The sequence below is a fragment of the Anguilla rostrata genome, chromosome 10 (assembly GCF_018555375.3).
Source record: "Anguilla rostrata isolate EN2019 chromosome 10, ASM1855537v3, whole genome shotgun sequence".
In the NCBI taxonomy this organism is placed as follows: domain Eukaryota; kingdom Metazoa; phylum Chordata; class Actinopteri; order Anguilliformes; family Anguillidae; genus Anguilla; species Anguilla rostrata.
In genome coordinates, this window is record NC_057942.1 from 13,168,640 (window position 1) to 13,192,924 (window position 24,285).

General features: G+C 41.3%; 1 protein-coding gene and 1 long non-coding RNA gene across 2 annotated transcripts in view; one reads left to right on the forward strand and one right to left on the reverse strand.

Moving 5' to 3' along the window:
• Nucleotides 1–24,285, forward strand: part of mmp11a (matrix metallopeptidase 11a) — a 33,370-nt gene that overhangs the window by 2,042 nt on the left and 7,043 nt on the right. Inside the window, 7 exon segments of the mRNA XM_064354238.1 lie at nucleotides 8,414–8,679; nucleotides 14,930–15,073; nucleotides 17,801–17,934; nucleotides 18,540–18,757; nucleotides 19,155–19,359; nucleotides 21,036–21,296; nucleotides 21,651–21,856. Of these exon segments, the coding sequence (XP_064210308.1) occupies nucleotides 8,414–8,679; nucleotides 14,930–15,073; nucleotides 17,801–17,934; nucleotides 18,540–18,757; nucleotides 19,155–19,359; nucleotides 21,036–21,296; nucleotides 21,651–21,856 (1,434 nt within the window).
• Nucleotides 22,048–24,100, reverse strand: LOC135265043 (uncharacterized). The gene is made up of 2 exons (XR_010332834.1): nucleotides 22,877–24,100; nucleotides 22,048–22,825 (listed from the first exon to the last, which is right to left on the reverse strand). It is a non-coding gene; the product is annotated as an uncharacterized LOC135265043 (long non-coding RNA).

A 24,285-nucleotide genomic window follows, 5' to 3' on the forward strand; every position in this document is an offset into this window, starting at 1 on the left:
ACCTAATGAAGTGGCCGGTGAGTGTATACATATATATGGAGTGAGAGTGCATATACATATAGCTTATACAGTCATTCAGGCACACATATTGTTCTTGATCATCTCTAATCTGTGGTTGCCTGGGGGAACGATCAAAACCCTGCATGTTTGGCAGCCATCTCATACTGCAGCTGTGTATAACAGAAGTGTGAAGTTCCTCGACACCAGAATACATCCCACATTTCATATCCTAGACAATTAACATTTCTTACACAGGGCTGAACAATGTTCAGTCTTCTATAAATTGGTGCCGCTGTCAACCTTTGTTGATTTATTTATTGTCTGACAAGGTGCACTGAAAGGAAACATTCTGTCAGGTAGAACATCTGGGCGTGTGCAGTGGAGGTCAGTGGGTCCCTTAGAGTTATCCCCAGTGGGAAGAACACTATAATAATGCTCCTAATCTGGTTTTTCTGTTCCCAATATCACCCAAATATCTCTCAGTAGGATTGGGGGAGAACTTTTCTTCAACAACAGTCCCTTTTAAACGTTTGCCTTAATGTGATCAATAGATTTGCCTTCAGTGGTCTAAAGGGATACTTCTTGAGTGTAATGAGCTGTGCTTTTGGTTTAACACCCAAAGTGAAGATCTGTTGAACCCTACATAGATTTTATGAAAAAAGATGGCATGTGGAACTTGAGAATTCTAAAACTTGTTATTGCAATACTGTACTTTCAGCAGATGGTGTCCATTATCCTAAGCTCTCAATAAAATCCCCGCTTTTTATGGTCTCGCAAGAAAATGAGTTCCCTCTGACAATCGAAAAGCACGCCCAAAGCATGCTTTTCAGAGGGGGCGTGTTTTTTGGGTGTAGGGCTAGGTGTGTGGAGATAGTCATGGCCCATTGTGTTCTTGGTAGTGATGGGATCCACATCAGCAGCTTCGCCATTTTGAAAAAATAAAGCCCTGTGTTTTGTCTTCATGACTTTGACTCGGAGAGTCTAATCTGCATTGTAGTCAATTTGTTCCCCATTGTTGACAAAAGAGAGAGCGGGAGAGATTATGCAGGCAGGGACAAGTCTTTCTCTCTGTGGCATCTGGAGGAGAGGTACACAAAGCGTCTATTCGCTGATGCAGGGGAAATGGAGGGAAGGAGATAACCGGTGAGTATCTAGAGACCCCACAGAAAAGAAATGACATACCTCCTCATCTTCCTTTTGGGTTTTCATGCTTCCTGTAAAAATTGCTTGCCACAAAATTAGTGTGAGATTAGAAGTGAAATGGCATTTTTTTGTACTCCAGTGGTCTGCTCCCTTTGGTTTATCTGCCTTTGGCTCCATGTTTTATAGGACAGGAAGAGTCTGGAAGAACTGGATGATCATAAATGTATCGACAATTATGTACAGAAAACACATGGTGAATTACTTAAATGGTTTTTGGTACATTTAGATCTCTCATCGGTGCACAAAATTTATTGGTTAACACTGAGCCTCAATATTTTGAAGCATTGAAGGATAAAGGGAATGTAAAGTAGTTTTCAGTAAGCCTTTGAGTGGCCACAGTGGTTAAAAAAGAAACAGAAAAAATACTTGGGACCTGTTGTTTGTGGGGTGTCTTTTTAAAAATGCATATTTTAAGGCCTATATTCTTTCTTTTTTGACCAGTTATGAATGACCAAGGGTATTTGTCCACCTGTCACAAACTACGGGCCACATAACTGAGAACTGTCTAAGTTGGACACACCATCCATGCCATTTTGCAATCGAAGGAAGAGAAAAACTGGGTGCTCTTGCAAAAACATAGAAGAGAAGTAAGACAGGTGCACTTGGACCTGAGGGAACAAAATAAAGGTGAAACAAAACTGAAATGGCATTCCAGGTACTCCAAAAGTACAAAAGGAAGGAAAAAGATGAATTAAAAAGCCTTTGTTGTAATGGCTATAACATTAAACAGGCCATTGCTCACCGTACCAATATGCATTAGATTACCCCTGCACTTCTTTCTTCAAGACCTGATGAAGACCACCTTGTCGTTGCAATATGTTGGCTTTTCTTATGTCCTGGTGATTTTAACGTTATAGCAATTACAATAAAGGCTTTTTATGTAACCTTTTTACTTACTTTTGTACTTCTGGAGCGCCTGGAATGCTATCTTAGTTTTGTTCCAATTCTTGTTTTGCATCTTCTCCATTAGCCAATTCAATAAGAGTGGAGTTCACTGAAAAAAATTCTGGAACCCCAAGCAGAAGTCAGAGAGAAGGTGCACTGAGGGTCTGTTACAGTCTGATGTCATGGATTTGTTCATATTGTGTAATTTGTTTTATTCTAGTGAGATTTGCACTTTTTTCTTAATACTGTGTCACTGCAATCAAGCAGTTGAATAACTACTACAATGATGTCTTTGTTTCAGGAGGATTGGAGGATATTTAACATAATTAAGTGCAGGTTTAAATGCATGTTGAGAAAGTCATAATGTTTAAAGCAAGCCGGATTGAATTCTTAGAAGTTTATGCAGTCGTGGGTTGCTCAAACATATACCCCTTTGAGAAATCTTACAGATCAGAGTGAGCTAATCAGTCATTTCTGAACAAGCAGGTACCTGTAGCTAATTGTAGTTTAGGTTCTAGCATGTTAATGCAATTTGTGGTAGAAAGGAAAAAAAGCAAGTAGCTGACAATATCATTCTTGTGCTCTCCTTTTTTAGGAAGGGAAGGTTATTTATTATTTCTTTTACACTATGCTCCAAATATTACAAGCAGTTTGTGTTCCATGTTCCCGATGCAAAATTGGAAATCAATAAATTACTTCCTCCTGATACAGCTTAAAGCTAGTGAAGAAGAGTTTATTATGCAAGGGAAATTGTGTTTTCTGTGAGGAAAAGATTTTTTGTTTAGGTGAAATGACGTCTAAGACTTTCACTGTTTTATTACGAAAATCAGATGAACTGATTGGCTCAAAAGTGCCTACCAATTTTTCTGGTTGGCTGACTTTGATAGCTGATGTGTGTTGGTGGGAACCAAATGAAACACTGGAGAATGAGACCAACCAAAAATTGGATCTCTTGGATCTGCAAGTCACGCAACTTAGGTCATGTCAGGTGAGGGTTATTATTATTTGCCCCAGGCCCTCAACAAATGATTCCAGGAAAGGTGGGGAGGAGAATGTTGAGCCTCGCTCAAGAACCGTTTCTTGGGCAGGAAGATAAGACTGTGAACACTCCAAGCACTGAAACGTATCTTAAGCTGCTTTGCTTTGCTGATGGTGACTGATTTATTGGCTTACAGGGATGGAGAGGTAGCAAACAAGATGTTTGTTGACAGAGCATCCATCAGCCGCAGCTATCTTACAGCTCATCTACTAAATACCCTTTCTGTTCCAGTAATAAGTAATACGTTTCTTCCCTCTGCTTAATCCGTTGGTGCTTACATCAACCAAGCCAAGCATGTCTCCTCTGGGTTTTGGCAAGTAAATATTTATCTAAGACAGATTTCCTCCATCATTGCCGTTTTTTATCTGAAGTGAGTTTACTGAGTTTACTTTGTCTGCGAAGAGTAGCTTAGTGTTCAGCTAGCAGGAATGCAAGTGTAGCATTTTTTGTTCTTTGGAAAAATAATGTATACATTTACTGTCCTGATTTGTGTGATTAAAGCTGAGTACAGTTTCTCAGGAAAACAAGGCTCAGTCTTTGCTCTGTAATAAGCTCACGATAAGGAAATCTGACAAATGTGCTGTATGAACACATAAATGAACAATAATACTAAATAAAATTACTCGTGACACTCATGGAAATTTTTTACAACAGAAAGACAAAATGCTATCAGTTATATGTGAAGGGTTATTGTGGGCTGACGAAGAAATGAACTGTCACAATTATGAGGAACAACAGCTGATGATCAACCAACCAAAACTTTGTGGATTCACAAAAACTCTTGCAAAATGGAAGATGTTGAGCCCAGCGTCTTCATCAGCGGACAAATCTTATCATTCTGAGTGTGGTGACGAGGTACATGTTTCTCGCAAAATAAGTTCTTTCATATATAAATTTAAACATATAAATGTCCAAGTAGATGTCCAAGCACATTAAAAAGTGAACTCCGTCCATACAGACCCACTTCTTATCTAGACACATTAATAGCAGTACTATCACTGTTGCAGTGTTTGATTTGTAGAGCCGTCATCCAGATGGACATTGAAAGTGTCCTTCAGACTGGGGTTTTCTAATAGTAGTGACTTGGCAACATCAGCATGTGCCCCAGTGTGTGTACTGGGTACACTTAACCTGGCCACCTTTCCTCGAGATGTGTTATTGTGTTACTCAGTGAGAGAAGCCTGTATGGAGGCACCCTGCATGGGCATGTTGGCTCCTCTCTGTGAATACCATCCTGTCAGATTTTTCCAGCGTCTCCCAGACACCTTGCTGTGTTGCATTGAGAAGCTAAATGTGTCTCTACTTGAAACAAAATAGTCATACCCCCCCTCTCCCTCCGACACACACACATGTGCGCATACACACACACATACACAGATCCCCTTCACTGATGACACATTTACACGCATTAGGAAATGTCCCAAAATCACACCATGGCCAAGGTTCACTCAATACGCAGTTTAGTTTGGATTTTAAAAAAGAAAAATAATGCTTGTTCAGGACAAAAGCGCTGGGCTGATGCTGGATTCCCCGATGCACCCTGCCAAAATGCTCTTATAGTGGTTTCCTCTGCGTTCAAGCAGATCATGTGCAAACATGCATCCCCTTCTGCAGCGAGCTGCCTTGTAGCCTGGGAGCAGACCCAGCAGCCAGGCTCAGCTACCCATGGCGACTGGTTCGAGGAAAAAAAGAAACACTGCCAAGTGATAAATGCCTGTCAACCCAGACATAAGGCAGCTTCAGGACAGGCACTGCGAGGAGTCCTGAAGAGATCACCGCAAATCACCGCGGTTTTATGGATGCCTTGGAAAGGCACATTACAACCGCATCTTGCCTTCTGAAAAGCATTGCACTGTATGCGTGTCTCTTGATATGGATTACGTATCAATTACTTGCTCATTCTTGTTTGAGATTCAGTAAGCCCGGTCTGATCCAAAATTCCCCTTTAATGTGTAAAGTACTGTTAGGTAGTGGAAGCTTTCTGTTTATATCTGTCACAAGTGCTTAGAAATGTGTATTTTCTCCTTTGGAAAGGCACCAAGGTAGTTGGCACGAGTTGCTTTTTAAGATTTTGATGCAGCCTCATCAGTAAGGTTAGCCATTTTCTGGCATGATGTGTTTCTTCATGCTTCATGTTATTACCCTCTCCATCAAGGAGGCACATGGGGGACAGGTGAGGACATCACCCCCACTCGTATCTCCCATCTCTTTTAAAAAATGTTTTGTTTTTTAACTGTTAAAGCTATAGTTTATCCTCCGGGGTCATGTTTTGGGTCACATCATTGTTCTGGGTTTTGATCTGGTGTGGGGAGGGGGAGGAAATATTACCCTTTTTCATTCAGTCACCTTGTGGTTCAAGCTTGTAGTTCTAGCTTGGTTTACTCATCCTAACAAAGAGATAAAAGAAGTAGACAAGATGGACAGCACTGCTTGTGCTAACCTAGTTATTATGCAGCTGTATCAGGTAGCTACTTTTTTCAATTTCCAATTGGCAAATATTCTCTAAATATCAGATTTACTATGCAGTACAGTTCTGCAATTTAATAAATGCATGTAAATGTACATCTCCGCATATAAATCAAATGTGGTGAAATATTATATCCAAGCCAAACTATGAAGGGCGAAAATCTGCAAATGCTGATAAATGAGGAGAGCTTAAATGACATGAGGGGCACATGCTATTGCCAAAGGTTTTTTCTGCAGCTAAAACTTCATCCCTGTGTCAGCTATTTCAGTAGATTCTCACACGGAGCAATAAACTGTGCCGGGACCTGCCCTCTGTTTATCACTGGTGGGGCTGCTACCATTACACACAAACAGTCAAACTCTGAAAACAGCTGTTGGATGAATAAGCTACATGAATTAGAGCTGTCCCTACAATGGGTTTATGTTGGTCTCCTGAATGCAGTGGTGGTGTGTAAACTGCTGTTGGACACTCGTGGCATTAAGTGGCGTGGCAAGGGTATTGCGAGGTTGAAACCATTTGCTTATGAGAAGTGGTTTGGAAGTCGCTTCAAAGGAAGTTCTTGCATTCTTGGCGGAGTATTCAATGCACCCCTAAGTGATTTCACAGCTGTAACTAGGTGCTGGAAGTTGTCTTTTCTTTAGCTAGATAGCGGTATCTATGGCTAGGTGAATAACGTTAGCCTCAACACGCAAGCTCTGTGTCTTCGCTGATCAGTTTATGGTGCCATGTTAGCTTGCTAAACATCTAAATCGCTTTTGAAAAGTTTTAAAAATAAAATTTCAGACTGATGTTTTGTCTGTGGAATAATGTGATTCTCCAAACAACGAGAATTTGCCTTCATGGCCAAATCAACTCTAAAGTGTTTACAGGTCAAGTTGTTTGCCTCAGTGATAGAAACACATCCCTGTTGTTCTGTAAATCAATCACTGATTTCAGCAGTGGGAAACAACCATAAGTGATCTCTTTGGTGGAATGCATAGCGATGAAGGTGTAATTTGTGTTGTAAAAACAAAAAAGATTTAGCAACAAGGAAAAATAAAAATTCTTTTCTAAAGGCTTTATTAATGAGAAAATACTTGAACTAACTTGAAAGATTATTGATAAAGGTTTTTCAAATTATTGTTTTTATTTTTGGTAAATTGTTACCTCTATGGTTCTAGAGGTGGCCCCCTGACATCTGGACTCATTGTGTGTGTGTGTCTGCATGAGTGTGCTTGTGTGTGTGTGTGTGTGTGTGTGTGTGTGTGTGCGTGTGTGTGCGTGCATATGTGCATGTGTGTGTGTGCGTCTGTGCACATGTGTAGGAAGATGTTGGGGGGGAAAGCGGTGCTGGGATGAGTGGTGGGGGTGTTTTCCCACAACAAAGAAACTGTAGCACTTTTGGCTGGTTTGTGGATGTCTGTACTTGAGGCCTGAAGTGCTCCTGCTATATTGCCAGGAACCACTAATCCCGAACCCTTTCTGAGAGGCCCGTTCCCCAGCTGTGGAATGGAAATGGGTTGCAAGTCTGATATAATGAGCAGGATAAATGCGCCTCTTATGGAAACAAACCCCATGCCCTCTCCTAACTTGATCTTGACGTGAGGAGGATCGCGGTGTAAAAAATTAAAAAAAATGCGAAAGGCATAACTCATGGAGAGAGGCATCTCAGGTCACCACCGCATTCCTTGAGTCCTGCCGGGATATGTTTAACAGGCCCTGCAGCACCGCAACAGACCCCGCTGTGTGTAATCACAAGACACACCTGAGGGCACCTTTTTCCTTGCACGATCAGACGGTGGCAGTTGTTCAGAAAGAAAAAGGAGTTTCATGGCGTTTTCGCGATCGTCATCACATCATCCTCCCCGCTCATCCAGCGGAGTGCCAAGGCTTTTCTGCCTGAAAAGCAAACAAACCCTGGCACCAAATGCATGCCTCTGAGATTACTAAAGAGGGGGGGAAAGCAGAACTGTAAGGAGGGGTGGGGGGTCCTCTGCCCATATCACTCCCTGTGCAAATATAGTGCATGGCTGAGAGAGCTGATTGAAGAGGAGATAGAGTCATTGGGAAATGCCACTGGGGGGGGGGGGGGGAGTTCGTTCAGATACAGACAGGGGAAAATTTCTCAAGGTTGCATGCAGTCTACCCTCTAATGTACACCACAGACAGTCTGACTATCCTATAGTTTGAGCTGATAACCCAGCTTTTCTGATGTTGGATACTCTGCATGTATAAACTCAGACTAAACCGCCACTGTTCAAATTATGTGCTTAATATGTCATCGTACGTTTAATTTATTGCAGAAGCATGGGGAATGTGAAGTGAAGGCTGCGTCAAACCAGTAATTTCTTCTTTCATATTTTTGCTTTATTTGCATTGTAATATGCCTGTATGACAGGAAGGGTGGAAACATTATGTACAGTATCTAGGAGGGGAAAAAAGAAACAAACTGCTAAACAAAGTTCATGAAATTTTACATTGGTCAGCAGATAAATGGCACACTTTAACAAATAAACATTACGTAGAGGCCCTCTGCATTTCTCTTCCCAGCCAATTAGCAGAGCCATTTCCTCTATGCTGTGTGGGGGGAAATGGGCTCTAATAGCATGTGAGATTGCTGGGATCCTGTGAACTCCATGCCAGTTTACTTATTCACTCCTAGAAATGAGGGAGAAACTAGTGTGGTCTGTCAGATGAAGAGATACTGTTTACATGCTTTTTTTCCCCCTTGCATGCATTGTGTTTTGTGTTATTTCTCAATTTAGCCACAAATCTAAATGATTTGTGCCATCCTGTATCCACGGTCTTTCTGTCTTTTGTGACTGGCTTCTGTGTCTTAGGGATGGCTCCAGAAGTCCCATCACTACACCCTGAAGAAGAAGGGCAAACCAGCCCACCCGCAGGACACACAGAAGGGCACGCCCTGGGTCAAGGGGGGCCCTGCGGTGACGTACCCGCAAAAGAACAGCACCGAGTTCTGGAACCGCCCCCGTTGTGGTGTCCCCGACTACCCGGTGAATAAGAAGGCCATGTATGGCAAACGGCTGCGGCAGAAACGATTCGTGCTGTTTGGAGGTCGCTGGGAGAAGACTGACCTCACCTACAAGTAAGACTGTACTGATAGGCTACGCACGTAACCGAGAAATAATATGGTGATGTGCTGCTGTTTTTGAGGATTTCTATTCAAACCTCTCCATTATATTGCAATGACTGTATTTACAGGTTATGTGGTGCCATACCTTTCCATGATTGTGAATGCTTTGTGAGAACAATAATAAGGCTTATTTCCACAGGCGAGAAAGAGACAAAGCAAGCCGTATCAGTGCAGCCGTGTTTAGCTGGTACGGCAGAGCAGCTAACAAAAGCACTCTGCAGAAGGTGGGGTTTCTTTGTTGCATGAATGAAGGGGCAGAAGTGTAAATCTCCTGCAACTGATCCCCCTTTTCCCCCAATGAGGTATTCTTCAGGTTGGACCACCCAACGTTACCTACATCATGAGGAAATTGTCCTTTGTTCTGGAGCCAAGAATTCATAAGAGTGAACCTTGGGGTGGAGCGCAACATTGGTGTTCGCCCTCCATTGCCAGGCTGCCCGAGTTCCCCCTTCTCAGCCTAAAACCTGTCCCACTACTCTTCCAGGTCTGTTAGGACAGTGGTACTCAACCTGCACATTTATTGTCCTCTACATTATGAAACAAAAATGAAAATATGACCAAATGCTTTCTGGTATGATGCAATCTAATTTATTTTTCACTGACAGTTGAAGGGTTTCATTTTAATAATACCTTCATTTAAAACTTAATTAGTTTACAGATTAGACCAAACTGTCATGCAAATTGAGTCATGTGCCTGTTGCGCTTCCCCTCCTTTCATCTCCTTCTGAAGTGCCACTGTTCCTCCCCTCTGAACTCCCAATCCCCGAACTGTCACCTTTGCTCTTCAGGGCTGAGTTAGTGCATCCATGAATAAACGGCTCACACAATGGTTGCATGTTTTGTGGGGCTCCTTTTTCACTTTCTGTCCTTTCAATACTTGTCATTGCCTCTCCTCAAGCGTGTTTTATTTAGCTGATAATATACAGTTATTCAGTCTTCTCCCTTCGAACTGGTTTCCTGTCTGATTTCTCCTGCAGGCACCCTCTTTGTCCTTAAATTAGCCTCTCCACATCTGTCCTCGTTTTTCTCCCCCCCCCACCTCGTTTCCCTCTCTCGACCTCTCCAGCTGTCTGGAGTTTATTAGATTCACTCCATTCACTTTCTGCTAAAATCCTGGAGGGCGAATCCTCCCCTTGGACTCACTCGTTATGCAGCATCATCAGGATTCATCCTTTTTAGCACTTCTATTAAAGCAGCTACATGTCAAGGCTTTGACAGTTTTTTTTTTTGTCTTGATTAGAATTATTGCGCCTCATTCACGAAATGTGCGTACGATCACATTTGACCATAAACTGCATATAATAACATTCCCAAGAACATTTCAGCATTCATCATTTTTTCCTTATTTGTATTTGTTCATGGCTGTTTCCCTATGCAAATCACAGGAACAGGATTGCGCATACAATGTACAAATAGCCAGCATCATCTCATACACCTGGGATATGCACAAAAACAAAGGTCTGTGCATGTGTCATGAAACTCCTATTGTTTTTTTCATAGGAACATTTTTAAGAGCAAAAGTAAGAATAATTTAAGAAAAGTTTTGTGAATGAGGCCCATTGTCTTTGGTCTCCCCACTTACTTTCTCCATCTTCTTCAAGTACTACAGGAGTGTTGCCACTCTAATTCACTTCATAACCATTATTATTGCTTGCCACTGTGTTTATTTTCTCCTGTAATATTTAATTTAGAGTGTATTCATACATCTGCTCTTATCTGTCACCTTATCAGAAAATGCCATGACATTACATTACATTACAGTCATTTAGCATCAGTGTAACTCTCAGGAATAACAAAAATGTGCAATATCTCCAGAAAGCCACAGAGGCCCATTAATAATCGATTAATGCAATGTTAACCTATCAAACAACATTTTGTATTGTAACTAAAGAAAGTACCACTTGGCAGAAAACCTTTACACAACTATTATACAAAGGAAAATCCAAAATGCCCAGTGGCGTACTCATTGCTGTGTTCCTTGCTGAAATCTCTGCTGCTGATTCAGGGGAGCACAGACAAATGTTCTCTCCTCTGAGGCAGGCAGTGCCAAGTTTCTTTATCACATCTCAGGTCATAAGTCAGGCTTGCACAGCAATGAGTCAGAAGAATGCAATTGCATGTGCAGCTTTTTAGACAGACTTGCAGATTCCTGATCAACCAGTCACTAGAGTGATAAGACAGAGATCCCTGCTGGCTGAAACCTCCCTAACCACTGATTATGCACTGCCCTGCAGGGCTACCAGCCACAGTTGACACTGGCACTGTTGGGATTCGATCCCAGATCGTGGGGCCTATCCAAGAACAAGAACAGTGCCTGAACAGGGTGGGAAAACATGCAGCCTAAAGTCATACATTTAAAGATGAAATACAGGTTATATTATCTCATTATCTCTGCTGAATTTCAGAGATAATCAAAATCATTGTTAAAAAGTGCAACGCTTGGTTAAATTAGACACCCAAAGGGCAAAGAACACAGTCTTTTTTGTCTCTTTGGTGGACAAATTGCCAGGAAGTGTTACATAGTTACAGAGTCTTATATTAAGTTACCCTTTGTCATCTCCTGAGGACACACCTCTTTAAACGATACTTCTGCATTTCCTCAACTCTCTAATTTTGCAAGTATTGACACTTAGCTGGCGTCGGTTTTCTTGATGCTTGTATCCTTCTAATAAACCATATGTCTTTTTTTTTTTTTTTAGATTTTTAGAACACAAATTATTCATTATACAACATTTTAACCTGAACAGTTTTAAGTTGCTTGCTTTCTGTTCAGTTGAACAAATGTACCCACACACACACATATACACACACACACATGCAACCTCCCGCGATTTGCACTTACAAAGCACAAGGTACAAAGCACTTAAGTTAAAAGGTTAATGCCTGAAGTGCTACTCTACAGTTCTGCCACAGGTCTTACTCGTATCTGCTCCTAATGGCATAATTTGATTTTAAGCTCAATTCCAACTAGAACAAGTGTACCATGCTTTAGTTAGTCTGCTCGTGGAACATTTTTTAGACTACTTTATAATACGATTATGTGATTTGTCGTAAAATTTATCCCAGGATGATATTCAAAACATTTTGGTTCCCCACACATTTTTGTCATAATGCCTTTATCAGGTCAAGCTCATTTCTATACACTGTTCCAGAGGAGGGGCTGTTGAAAGAAAGAATGAATTTCTGTTCAGGGACGACAGCATCACCCAGTTTGAATCAACAGCCATTTTCATACTTCGGCTGCATTGCATAGCAACTTCGTTTATTTCTGTTTTTATTTTTTTAGTCTTCTGCAATAGAGTTAAGGAAGGCATGCTGATCATCATTTTTAGCAGAGGCTAATGCTGCCTGACTGCGAGGCCCAGAACGCCATCTAGAGATGTCCTGTACAGTATTTTGTACAGTATCAATAAACTGCCCCCCCACCACCCCCACCCCTGTGTCCTATGTCCTACTTCTGTTTTTTCAGAGCAACACAACACTCCTTGCTATACAGTGGTTGTGGAAAAAAATCCTCTGACAGAGGAAGGGAAAAAAGCCACAAGCTAATAACAGTGTGGAAACCTCAAGACAATAAATCTGTCTTAGCGTGTATCGTCAGAGGCAATGAGCAAAAGATTGGGTTATCCAGCATCATTCCCTTGTTCAGGCTTGCAAGTTCCCGAACAACCCCCAAACCCCCCCGACCGCCCCCGACCACCTTAATTACGATGCCCCCACTGAATAGATGGATACTGAAATTGATAGCCGTACTGTCTGGTATCCTGGCACCAACCAAAATGCCCCAGGTGGTATATCACTTAGTCTCAGTGGGGATCTGGCAAACCACAGTGTCTTACTGAAATTCACATTCTCACAGAACCCAGAGGCCTAGAGAAACTGACTAGAGACAATGAGACAAGAATGCCATTGTTCCCATGTGTCAGGTGCACTTTGATTTGATTTGTGACTCTTGATTTATAAAATCTAAATTAGAATATGCACATTAAAAAAAGATTTGAATTACTTTGCAATAACACCCACTTCCTGAAGTTCAAGTAAACAGTAAAAAGCAGTCTGTGCAATTGAAATAGGTAGGGTGATTTTCAATTATTTCACAGATTCAGTGATCGTATAATGTGCTAGATTCCAAATCGATTCCTGGCATGGGGAAGAATGTATTATAGAACGCATCTTGACCGTGCAGTTCCACGTGTTGTATAGAAAATTCATGCAAGCAACGCACATCAGTACCCAAGTTTAAATAAAGTCTTAATGCTTAGCCTACTGTGTCAGTAAACACAGTCAGTGTCAGATATGATACAAACAATTTTATTCTCAACTCACAAATGTTGTGCTCCCACAAAACCAATATATGACAGCTTGGCTAAATACTCAATTCTGATTGATTGGGACGAGCATTATTTTTCATATACACTATGAAGTAATGCCTGCAAAAGATCTAAATTAATCAGTCGGTAAATAAAGTGGAAATTTGTAAGAGCAAGCAAGCCAGCAGTTACAATATCATACTCATAACAGTGTCAGCTTAATGTCTTTGAATGACAGAACCTACAGATAGTAGCTATATACAGTAGTTGTAGCTGTATAACTGTTATACTAATATGGCTGGCTAGCTAGCTATCCACGATGATATACATGCTGTGAAACCATTTAGACTGAAAACCAAACTGAATTTTCACATTTGGTAATCTGGTTGAGGTGCTAGAAAGACACGTTCATTGCTAAGTGGTATTGGGTATGGGATATTTGCTGGAATACTTGGAATGTTTTTCTCAAATGCATGTTTTTATTACAATTTAAGCAGGTACTAAATTTGCCTCAGTGTAGGGAATTCAAACTGTGTAATACAATGGGTTATACAACAGCTTACCAACAAAAAGCATAATTGCAATCAAACATTTGCTTCAAAATATATAGGCCTATTTGCTTTATTCTCTTCATATTTAGTTAAGAAATATCTTCTATTTTAATGCATGTCTTCTTTTTTACTTTTTTTTTTACGTAGTGTATGATGGAGTGTAGCACAGTGGGTAGGGAACTGTGCTTGTAACCGAAAGGTCGCAGGTTCGATTCCCGGGTAGGACACTGCCGTTGTACCCTTGAGCAAGGTACTTAACTGGAATTGCTTCAGTATATATCCAGCTGTATAAATGGATACAATGTAAAAATGCTATGTAAAAGTTGTGTAAGTCGCTCTGGATAAGAGCGTCTGCTAAATGCCTGTAATGTAATGTAATGATAAATTAATAAATAATTAATTTATAAAACTTCCTACACACTGTTGTACATGCATAGCCTTTATGATTAAATAAAAAAGATCAAGTGAGGCACGCATCAAACCAGTAATCAATCCATTACTCGTACACAAACCTAAATTGTAGTAAAGAAATACAAAAGGTACTTGGGAAGATATATTTCTATATTGACACCCATGTTCTCATTCCACAATTCCACCATTTTCAATGACCAGTTATGGGTGGATGCCTGTCCCACCGCTACAGAATCCTCCATCAGTTTAAGACAGCACATGCATAACCGGCATAATATGGACTATAGAGTGCATCTGCTCCAAAGGCTACTGCTTTAGCTGGATTTGGCATCCAGGGGGATCAGGGGCAAATAACGTATAACTAATTCAAAAATAGTTATCCTCACTGTTTGGTTAATAAACTTAAATAGACTCCTGAGGTTTTCAATGAACGCCCATTAGAAAGCACACTCTAACAGGGGCTACTAAGTCTGGATCAGATTCCTATCCCTGTTGAAATGGATATTTCACCAATGGGTATTTGTGTTGGTATGACAGAGTGCTTGACAGAGTGCTTTCAACTGACTAAGAGAGGTTTCCATTAGTCTTTCCATTCTTTATCTGAAATCCCTGAGATAAAATGGTAGTTTGTCTGTTTGAGCCTTCCGGCTATGCTAAGTAGCACTGGCATGGATTGAGCAAGCTGTTGATTGCCTCCTTAGAGCTCATCGTTAGGGGTGAGGTGAAGACACAGGAGTTGCACAACACTAGGATTATCCTGAATCAACCCCTGGAGACCAGAGGTTTTATGAGCACTGTGATGAGCAAGGCACTCACCTATGAGTCTGTCACAACAACAGAGGATCATGGGTCTTTTCAGGACAGAGAAAGGGATAAGAGGTCATAGAAGTTCACTGTTGTTGGTCTCTAATGCTTGTGTGTCTGTCTCAGGATCGAGCGCTTCCCCTGGCAGATGAGTGAGGACAAGGTCCGTCGTGTCATGATGGAGGCCCTTCGTGTGTGGAGTGATGTCACCCCACTCACTTTCACCGAGATCAGGGATGGGAAAGCCGACATACTCATCGACTTCACAAGGTAATGGCATGGGATTCACTTTTGAGTCTCATTTAGATGCAATGGTCAATGGTGACATTAGAATTATGAATAGATTATACTTATGTCAGTAGAATATTATGTCATGGAAGTTGTTTACTGATCTTCTCACAAACATGCCCCTCTCCTGATCTGTTTTATGCTATGAGTAGTATTGCAGGTGTTTCTTCAACATTTGTAGTTCATAATATATCCTCTAATTATCTAATGTGAAGTTGTGGACTTAACCAGTGTATTCATTTAACAGGATAAATACTGGAGATCCATGGGATTAGAAGGGGACAAGTTGCATACAATATGCAGTTATAGTAAGGTCACTGTAATTGAATAACAATCACAATAATAGTGAGAGCTAAAAGCCATACTATTCAACACACTGTCCACTGAATTTTGAAAGGGTGCCTATCGAAAATTGGACTCAAAGGTCTTTGTGTAAGTGGTATGCTTGTGAATGTAATATTGTTTCTGGGCCTTAAGTGCCTGAAGTATGCCTCCTGGGCTGGCTTTTTGCCACTTTTTAATAATGTAGTAAGGAGAGGTTTCTATCTCAGTGCACAAACACAAAACCTTTTTTTGAGCGTAGGAGGGTTAAAATGATGTCAGCTGAGGGATTGGGCCTTAAGCTGCACTGTTCAAAACTTTAGTCTCTAAAAACAACTGAAGAGAGGACAAAGAATGTGTTATCCGTGGCAAAATCCATTAACATAAAACAGTGGGTATAAGATCTGTACTATGGTGTAACCTGCAGGTGTACAATTATGGAAAACTCTGTAAGTAGTTAACTTGATGACTTAATATAATGTATATATCAATACTTGTGTTTTTTTTTCCATTACTAAGGCTCAGGGCCTGTTTCAAACATTGCAAAACGAGACTTGTTTTGAGATATTTAATAGTGCTTGCTGAAGGTTAATCTAGAGCAGCAGCAAGTAATCTGCACTTCTTGGCACAAGGAAATTCTCTACATGTTAAATGTTCTTGTTTTACAATATCCAGCTTATGTTAATGCTTGTCTATCTATTTTATACAATGGCTACAATGGGCATACAAATTGCATTAAGCATTTATCTCATGCGGGTTACTGCCTGGCTAACTTTCCTGCTGTTAAATGGGGTTTAGTGGCCAGTAAAGAAGTGGTACTTACACTGTGGCACTTATATGTGGCTACTGAGGAGGGAATGCTTTCTGGGGCTTCTTAGTTAATTTGTTTAATGAATTAACGTTTAGATCCAGTCAGATCTGCACTGAGCTTCAGTTTTAGATATTGACACTCAATGCTTCTGCTTCTTGCAGATGGCAGATGTAGTAAAACTGTGCATCAGACATTCGGTTTGTGTTTTTCATTACTGATGCCCAGGTCTGAGAACTGGAGACGTCAGCTTGAATTATATTGCTGGGGGGTATAAAGCACTGGAATGAAGGTTTATAAGAGAAGCAGATGTTGAGAGTGTTTTCCATAGCTAATGAAGCCACGCCTTGTTACAAAAGCCTTTGCACACACTGGCTGCATTGTTTCAGCAAAGCTACGTGCAGACAACTGTGAAAATTATGGATCCATATCATGCAGAGTGGGGAAACAGACAGTTCTGTAACAAAGAAGCCATAATTAGTGTTTTTACTGTCTCCACTTTTCTGTGAGAAATTGCTTTTCCTCATCCCAGTCACAAAGATTTTGAATTACCTCTCAAGTCACCATTGTGCCACCCACACACGGAGTGCTGCAATCTCATGCACATGCACTGTTCCTGCGCATTTGCTTGTGAACCAACTAATATTTTTCACTCTACAAACCACACAGGTATTACAAGACAGGTAATGCCAATCAGAAAAGAGGCATATCTCTTACTGATATCGCTGATAGCCTGTAAATGCCCAGTACATTGTTGAAAGCATGCTGCACTAACTTGGGGTGTCCTGGCTGATATGAGTTTAACACACCTCTGACAAGTGAAATCTGTGCCAGTAGTTTCAGTTGCTGTGAACTCCTTGCTCTGTACTGTAGATAAACATGGCATTAGGTTAAACTTGCTATGTCTAAGCTATAGAGTCTAGCGTACACTCAGGACACCCATGTCAGGAAAAAGGCAAGCATTGTTAGGCTGAATGGCCAGCTCTTGTCATTATGTTATGTTTTTCAGCTCTTCAGGGTACACTTGTTTTTCAGTCTCATGATTGTAAATTTCCTACAAAACACCTTTTATCAGTCAAACTTACGCAATCTGTTGTATCTATTCATGTTTGCTAAAGTAGTTCAGGTTACCTAATGGTAGGTAATTAGCAATGCTACACAGTCCAGGTGGCCCCAAGTGTCCTCTAAGCATCTAATAGTGTTTTTTTGTATGGAATGCACTGGCACCCTCGAGGAAATTTCAGCGTTTAGCCTAACATGGCATCTGGGTAATGCTGGAGTCATTTCACACCTGTGAGGTCTTGGTTGCTGCATCAAAACAGCGCGGCACACCCTACAAGCCCTGCAAGCTGTGTTCCTTAAGGGTAATACTTAGACTTGGGCGAATGCCAGTCCACTCCCTCGCTCCCTGTCACCCCCCAGCAATTCTCATCTCTGATCAAGATATCACCATGTCAGAAATGTACACAGCCATAGTTTGTGAAGTTCATTTTTAACTCTGTCATAGCTGATGTAAAACAGGTTTTTTTGCAGTGTACATGACTTGTTTTCTGATTAGTCTTTTGTTTTGGGTACATTAGGTACTGGCACGGGGACAATCTGCCCTTTGATGGCCCGGGGGGGATTCTGGCTCACGCCTTCTTTCCAAGGACCCACCGGGCTGGAGACATCCATTTTGACTACGATGAGGCCTGGACTATTGGCAACAACATGGGTGAATGCAGCAAAACACACTCCAGTCATAACACTCACCTTCAACAGCACCTTTGCTTTTTCTTCTTTTTGGTGTTTGCTATCTTTTTCCAGGAGTGTTTTGCAGACACATTTTACCTTTGGGGTTCAGGGGATATTTATTACAGTTTACCCCTACTGACATTGTGCTTTCTAGGTTTCCCTCTGGAAATCACCCTTTGTGAAAACTCTATTGTAAAGAAAAATGTGCTGTAACAAAAACATTGTGATTCATTGATTGAAAGCCATTCCTCCATCACAAACCACTAAGCTGATGGGAGTCATAGTCCACTCGTGAAAGCCAGTCACATACCTTCTGCTGAAGACAGACTTTCACATTGCAGAGGAATGTGTTGGGAAGGGATTTAACACATTTGGGTTTCCAGGTCATGCTTTTTGTTGCACTTGGCTCGCAGGTGTACTGACAAAACTTGTAAATCACACTCCTAACTGTCCGGATAAAAGTCTGTTCATTACTGTTTTATTTTGAATGGTATGGAGGTACAAAAACCCTTCCTGTACATTTTTACATTAATCTCCATCATCCAGGATTGGCTTGACTCCCCCCTCCCCTCCCCTTCCCAACAGGCACGGACCTTCTTCAGGTGGCAGCCCATGAGTTTGGTCACGTCCTGGGCTTGCAGCACTCTTTGGTCCCTGGCGCAGTGATGTCTCCCTTCTACAGCTTCTCCTACCCACTGGAGCTAAGCGATGATGACAAGCAGGGAATCCAGTACCTGTACGGCCCCCGGAAGCCCATTGTGCCACATATCAGCACCGAGACCAATGAGATCCCCATCCCCATGGTGAGCGCAGCCCCACCTGCCCCTCAGGTGCATTCACACGACCTTCAGTCAAACACTGCCAGGACAGGAAGCTGTTTTATTTTAGTCAAACCCTGGAGTTGGCATGCATTCCATTACATTGATTTGTGATTTTGGCTAGCACAAAAAAGAGCTTAAATCAAGTCTGATTTGAGCCTGCCATCCACAGTTTGATGCTGAATCCAGCCAATTGCAAAACTGAAAGCAGGGGAATAATGTAAAACGTAAAAATGGAGGATTAAAGAAGAAACACACCCCCTCAATCCTCCAGACATATAGTTTGTCCTACTAATGATGTATAACTTGTAAAGGATGGAGACAAAAGAACAACTGGAGCCTCTCTCTTTCTCTCCCTCCTTCCATCTCTCTGCATCTAAAGCCCAATGCCTGCAACACAGACTTTGACGCGGTCTCCATGATCCGAGGGGAGCTTTTCTTCTTCAAGTCGCGCTATGTGTGGCGCATCCGGGACGGACAGCTGCAGGAGGGTTACCCAGCGCTGGCGTCCCGTCACTGGAGGGGCATTCCCGACAACATCGACGCCGCTTTTGAAGACAAATCTGGGAATATCTGGTTCTTTCAAGGTAGGCACTGGGAGAATCTGTAGGCTGGGCTGCGGTTTTGTGAATCTCTCTAAGAGCACAAGATTAGACAGGCATTCAGAAGAAAATGGAAGAGGCAAAACTTCAAAATGTAGATGGTAGTCAGTGTCTTACTTAGCTTCCTGGAATCCCTTGTTTGTGCAGTGAAACGTTGCACACTGAACCATACATATATTGTCCTTTGATAGCAAATCAAAGGACAATATATGTGTAGTAAGTGAAGTTAAAATGTGTGAATACATGCACTTTTGGAACTCACTGTACCTCTGCCCTCTGCACCACTGTCAATTCACATTCAATGCACATCCTGTCCTGTAATCCCGGCATCTTCCACTGTCTGCAGTTGACTTAAGGGCCAGCCCTTGACCTGATTTCCAGGTTGGTGGTCTAATTATCCCATCCATTTGGCTGCTTCCTTGAGCACAAGAGAGACAGTAGTAAATCATTTCCCCTGTGGATCTTGGCTCTAGCGGGAATTTCTAATGTAATACAGTGTAGAATTTTTTCATTTGCATCACAAATTTGCATGACAAATAGGTCTCTGTTCTTGCTGCCCCAGCAGTTTTTAATTTACTACCCCACAGCTGAAATCATGGCCAATGGAGTGACAAAGGCAAATAAAAATATCCACATTTTCCACTTGATCACTTTATTAGCGTGATATCCCTTCAGCTGCTCCTTCCGTGACTAATGTTTCATACATGAAAATATACTGTTCTGCAAAAAAAAGGTTTCCAGGGGGAGTGCCTAGCCCTTAGAAGGCCCCTGGCTGGTCCCAGCTCAGTCGTGACTGTCTGGGCAAGTACAACTTAATCGCTCAGGGCTTTCCCTTGACCCCTTCAGTGGGTTTACACATCCAGCTGTGTTGTGCTAATGAGGGACGTGCTGGGGCAAGGCTCCCGGGGCCGCCCCCTCCATCAGCAGACACACAGCACCTTTATTTATCTTTGCAGAAAAAATTAGCCTTTTGTTTCCCCCCCACTCAGCAGTATGCAAGCCGACACCTGCGTTTGTTCGCTCACAGGCTTCCGAGACTCAATGCAGGCCAGTACATCAAAACATCCCCCCGGTGACAGATAGTGTCAGGAGAAGTGGTGCTCTCTTTCAAATACTAACTGTACATATTGGATGTCACAAATCCAATTGTTTTTTTTTTTTTTTAAGTTTCACATACAATTCTGTTCGTTTCTTTTTTTTGTTTCAAATTTTTTCTGTTTGTTTCAAATTTTTGTTCCCTGTGTTTTTCCTCATCCAGTTTCAAATATCCCATCTTGATTGTAGTCCTGTTGCTTTGCTGCAAAATCCTCTATCACATGAGGTCAGAAAAAATGGGACCAAATAGTTGGTGCAGTTGCTGCAGACATCTTATAGGTGATAAATTGACCATTGTTCACCAGAGTTACTATTCAGCCGAACAAAATCTATCTCTGGCCATTTCTTGGCCACAGTCTGTTCACACAGTCAACGTGATATTGACTGTAGGAGGTATTACTTTTATGCAGTATGTCTAAATGTGTGTATTTTTAAATTAAGTTCATCGAAGATAAGGGATTTTATTTTAAAAATACTATTTTGCAAATAACAACTGCCTCCATGGTCTCGTGCATTCAGAGGGCACTTCACACTTAGTCAATGCATGTGTGTTCTCTTGTATGCAGACCAAAACTACTGGGTGTTTGATGCGGAGAAGCAGATCACAGGGCCAGATTCAGTTCAGACGCTGGGTCTGCCTGTCTCCAACATCCAAGCTGCACTCATGTGGGGTGAGGAGAAGAGCCAGAAGATCTACTTCTTCAAGTCTGGGAACTACTGGCGTTTCAACCCCCTGGATAACAAGGTGGACACGGTGTACCCCCGAAACATGCAACACTGGAGGGGCATCCCTGACAGCATTGATGGCGCCTTCCAGGACCAATATGGTAAGCGTGTCTACAGAAGCTGGGACAGTCCAGACTGAGTCAGACTCTCATGCTCTGAGAGCAGAACAGCTCCATCAGCTGGTCCCATGTAGTTTGACAATGTTTTCACATTTTTAAGTATTTCTTAAATTAATTTCTTGAATTAAGTTCCATAAGTCCAACAGGTCTCTGCAGCATTGTGTTTGGTCACTATTGTCGTGTTTGTAATATCCAAGCTGTCATGCATAAACTATGCTAAAACTGTAACATACAGTATATGATACAGTAACCAGTACCCCAAATTCAATATTTTTTATTGAATGGCAATGTTATTTTCCCCAGAAAAAATAACGTTATTGTCACCCTTTTATACAGGCTTTGCCCACTTCCTCAGTGGAAAGCGTTACTGGAAGTTTGACCCTGTGGAAGTAAAGGCACTGGATGGATACCCTCGCTATATTGGAATGGATTTCTTTGGTTGTGGAGAGCCTTAATCTTTGATTAAGCCATCACTGATGTTGAAGATCGGTGTCACACAAAACTGGCTGAGTGAAATATATGCAACAGCTTCTTTCATTTGTGTGAATGATTGACACAGATTCTATCCACTTGGCTAAATGCAACGTCCTGTGAATTTCAAGCAATATTGTCTAAGGATCTCCACTGTTGATTTGTATCTTTTGGCTGCCCCATGGTTTCATTCTGCAAACCCTTTTCTAAACTCATTCGCTAGCAGACACAACATTCAAATAACAGACACTCTCACTTTAGATTGATTGAAATACATTTTTTAATTCAAACGTAGACATTAATTATCAACTTGTTTTGCAAGTTAGAAACTTATTAATGGTACATGTGTTAATTTTAATTGCGTGTCTATATTTCTTCCAACTTTATTTCTCTTGGCTTTACTCTGGACAAACTATCTGGACATTACAGAACTAATAATTTCTCAGGAAAAAAAAATGCACATTTGCATATTCAATTTTCAACTCAGTCTTTGGACATTCTGTGCAGCTATATTCTTATTTATTTGTGTTCATCATGGTTATATTTTAGTGACTGGAACAGCAGTGCATCTAAATCTGCATCATCGATGACTGCAAAGGATGCACTCAGGCGATAAGGTTCCTTTGAGGAGGACTAATTCTTTCAAGAACAAAAACATTGTAGTAAATGTATATATTTTCATTTTTCCTTTATTTGGAATGTCCGTTGTAATCATTGGGCCTTTCCATCACTGTCCAATGTTTTCTTTGGGAGAGCATAGACAAGCACACATCTCCAGGGTGCAAGCCACCAGTTGCTGCTGCTTTTCATTTTGAGGTCAGTTAGAGTAGATGGAGGTAGGCAGTCAACGCTTTGAAGCAGTACACTTAATTCACAGCTCGTACAGGGAGATAGCAGGTGCCCAAACTACCAGTTGATCTTGCATTATGAGAGGCGAAGAATCATTGTGATTGAAACCCTACCTCCTTCAGCGATGTCCTTTCTGTATGTCTGGCCAGTTAACAGAAGTTCCTAAACTGGGTACAAACTGGGTACAAATCCTGTCCATACGAGTACCGACTATGGCCACTCGTATGGACAGGATTTGAAACCACAGGATGGAGAAAACTGCTACGTTGTTAATGTGCGCTTTAACAGGATGCACCCCGGGCAGCCCTTTGAAAATTAAACACTTTTGTGTCCAGTTTAAGCACTTGTATTTAATTGGCCAGACATTCAGTGTGAAGTTACACAACTTGCCAAAGTGTTTCCCAAGGAAGGAGGGATGATTTCAGTCTGCATAACAGCTTATCACTCAGCAGGGCCTTCTCGGGCTGATCAAACCAGCGGCTCAGCCTTGTGGCACAGAATGGCACATTACAGAGTGAAAAAAGAAGTGTTCAGTCAGCTGTGTAGTGTGTACATTTCAGAAGACCTGTGTGATAGAGAGCAACCTTCCCAAATTGACTGAGAATGCTGCTGTGATGGTATGGCCCTACATCTGCAACTGGGCATTCCAAACTGTGGTGAAAATGCCAGAGTATACACATTAACTCTTTGAAGAATTACAATGAAGATATCCCAGCATACCTTTGGTTGTTTCATTCCTTAAAATACAACTACAAATGTAGCAGCACAAACTTGTACTCATAGCTACAATAGGGCACACTTTTTTCTGGACTATTGTTGTAAGCGGCTTAACAATTTGGTGCTTTTTAGATAAAGCACCTAACAAACATAGGTGCTAAAACACATGATACTCACACAATTAAAAACTGTTCTTGTCCCTTTTTTGTTTTGGTCTAAATATAACATTTGCATTTCTCATTTTTATTGAAATTTCTAACTGACTGATCCAGCATACTGGGCATCAATGCACTAATATATACAGTACACAGATCAATTATACTCTACCTTTATGTCCAGATCTAAGATTGGGAACAACTGAAACCGTGCATTTAAAATCCTCAGGAACATGGCTTTAAGTCAGCATGAATTAAATGTACATGTGTCCATTCCTCATGGTGCTTTCCATTGGTGTTTAATGTTCAAGACAAGTGAGAACCTAATTTCTGATGAGAATTTGTGATCATTGTTTATATATATATATATATATATATATATGTCTATATGTGTGTGTATGTGTGTGTGTGATGTGTATGTATATATATATATATATATATATATATGTATGTATATACACACACATATACATATATATATATGTATACATACACAGACACACATATACACATATATATATATATATATACACATACATACACACACATTGTGGCATTCGGTCCACCGGAGAGGCGGACTGGTCTCGGCAATGCCAGCTGGTGGACAGAGCACATGCACCTGCATTAACTAATCAGCCCAGGTGCTTAAAGGTGTATTTTATCTCCACAGCCGGCGTTGCCGAGACCAATCCGCTTCTCCAGTGGACCAAATGCCACACACACATATATGTATATATATACGCGTGTGCGTGAGTGTGTGACGTGTGTGTGTGTGTAGC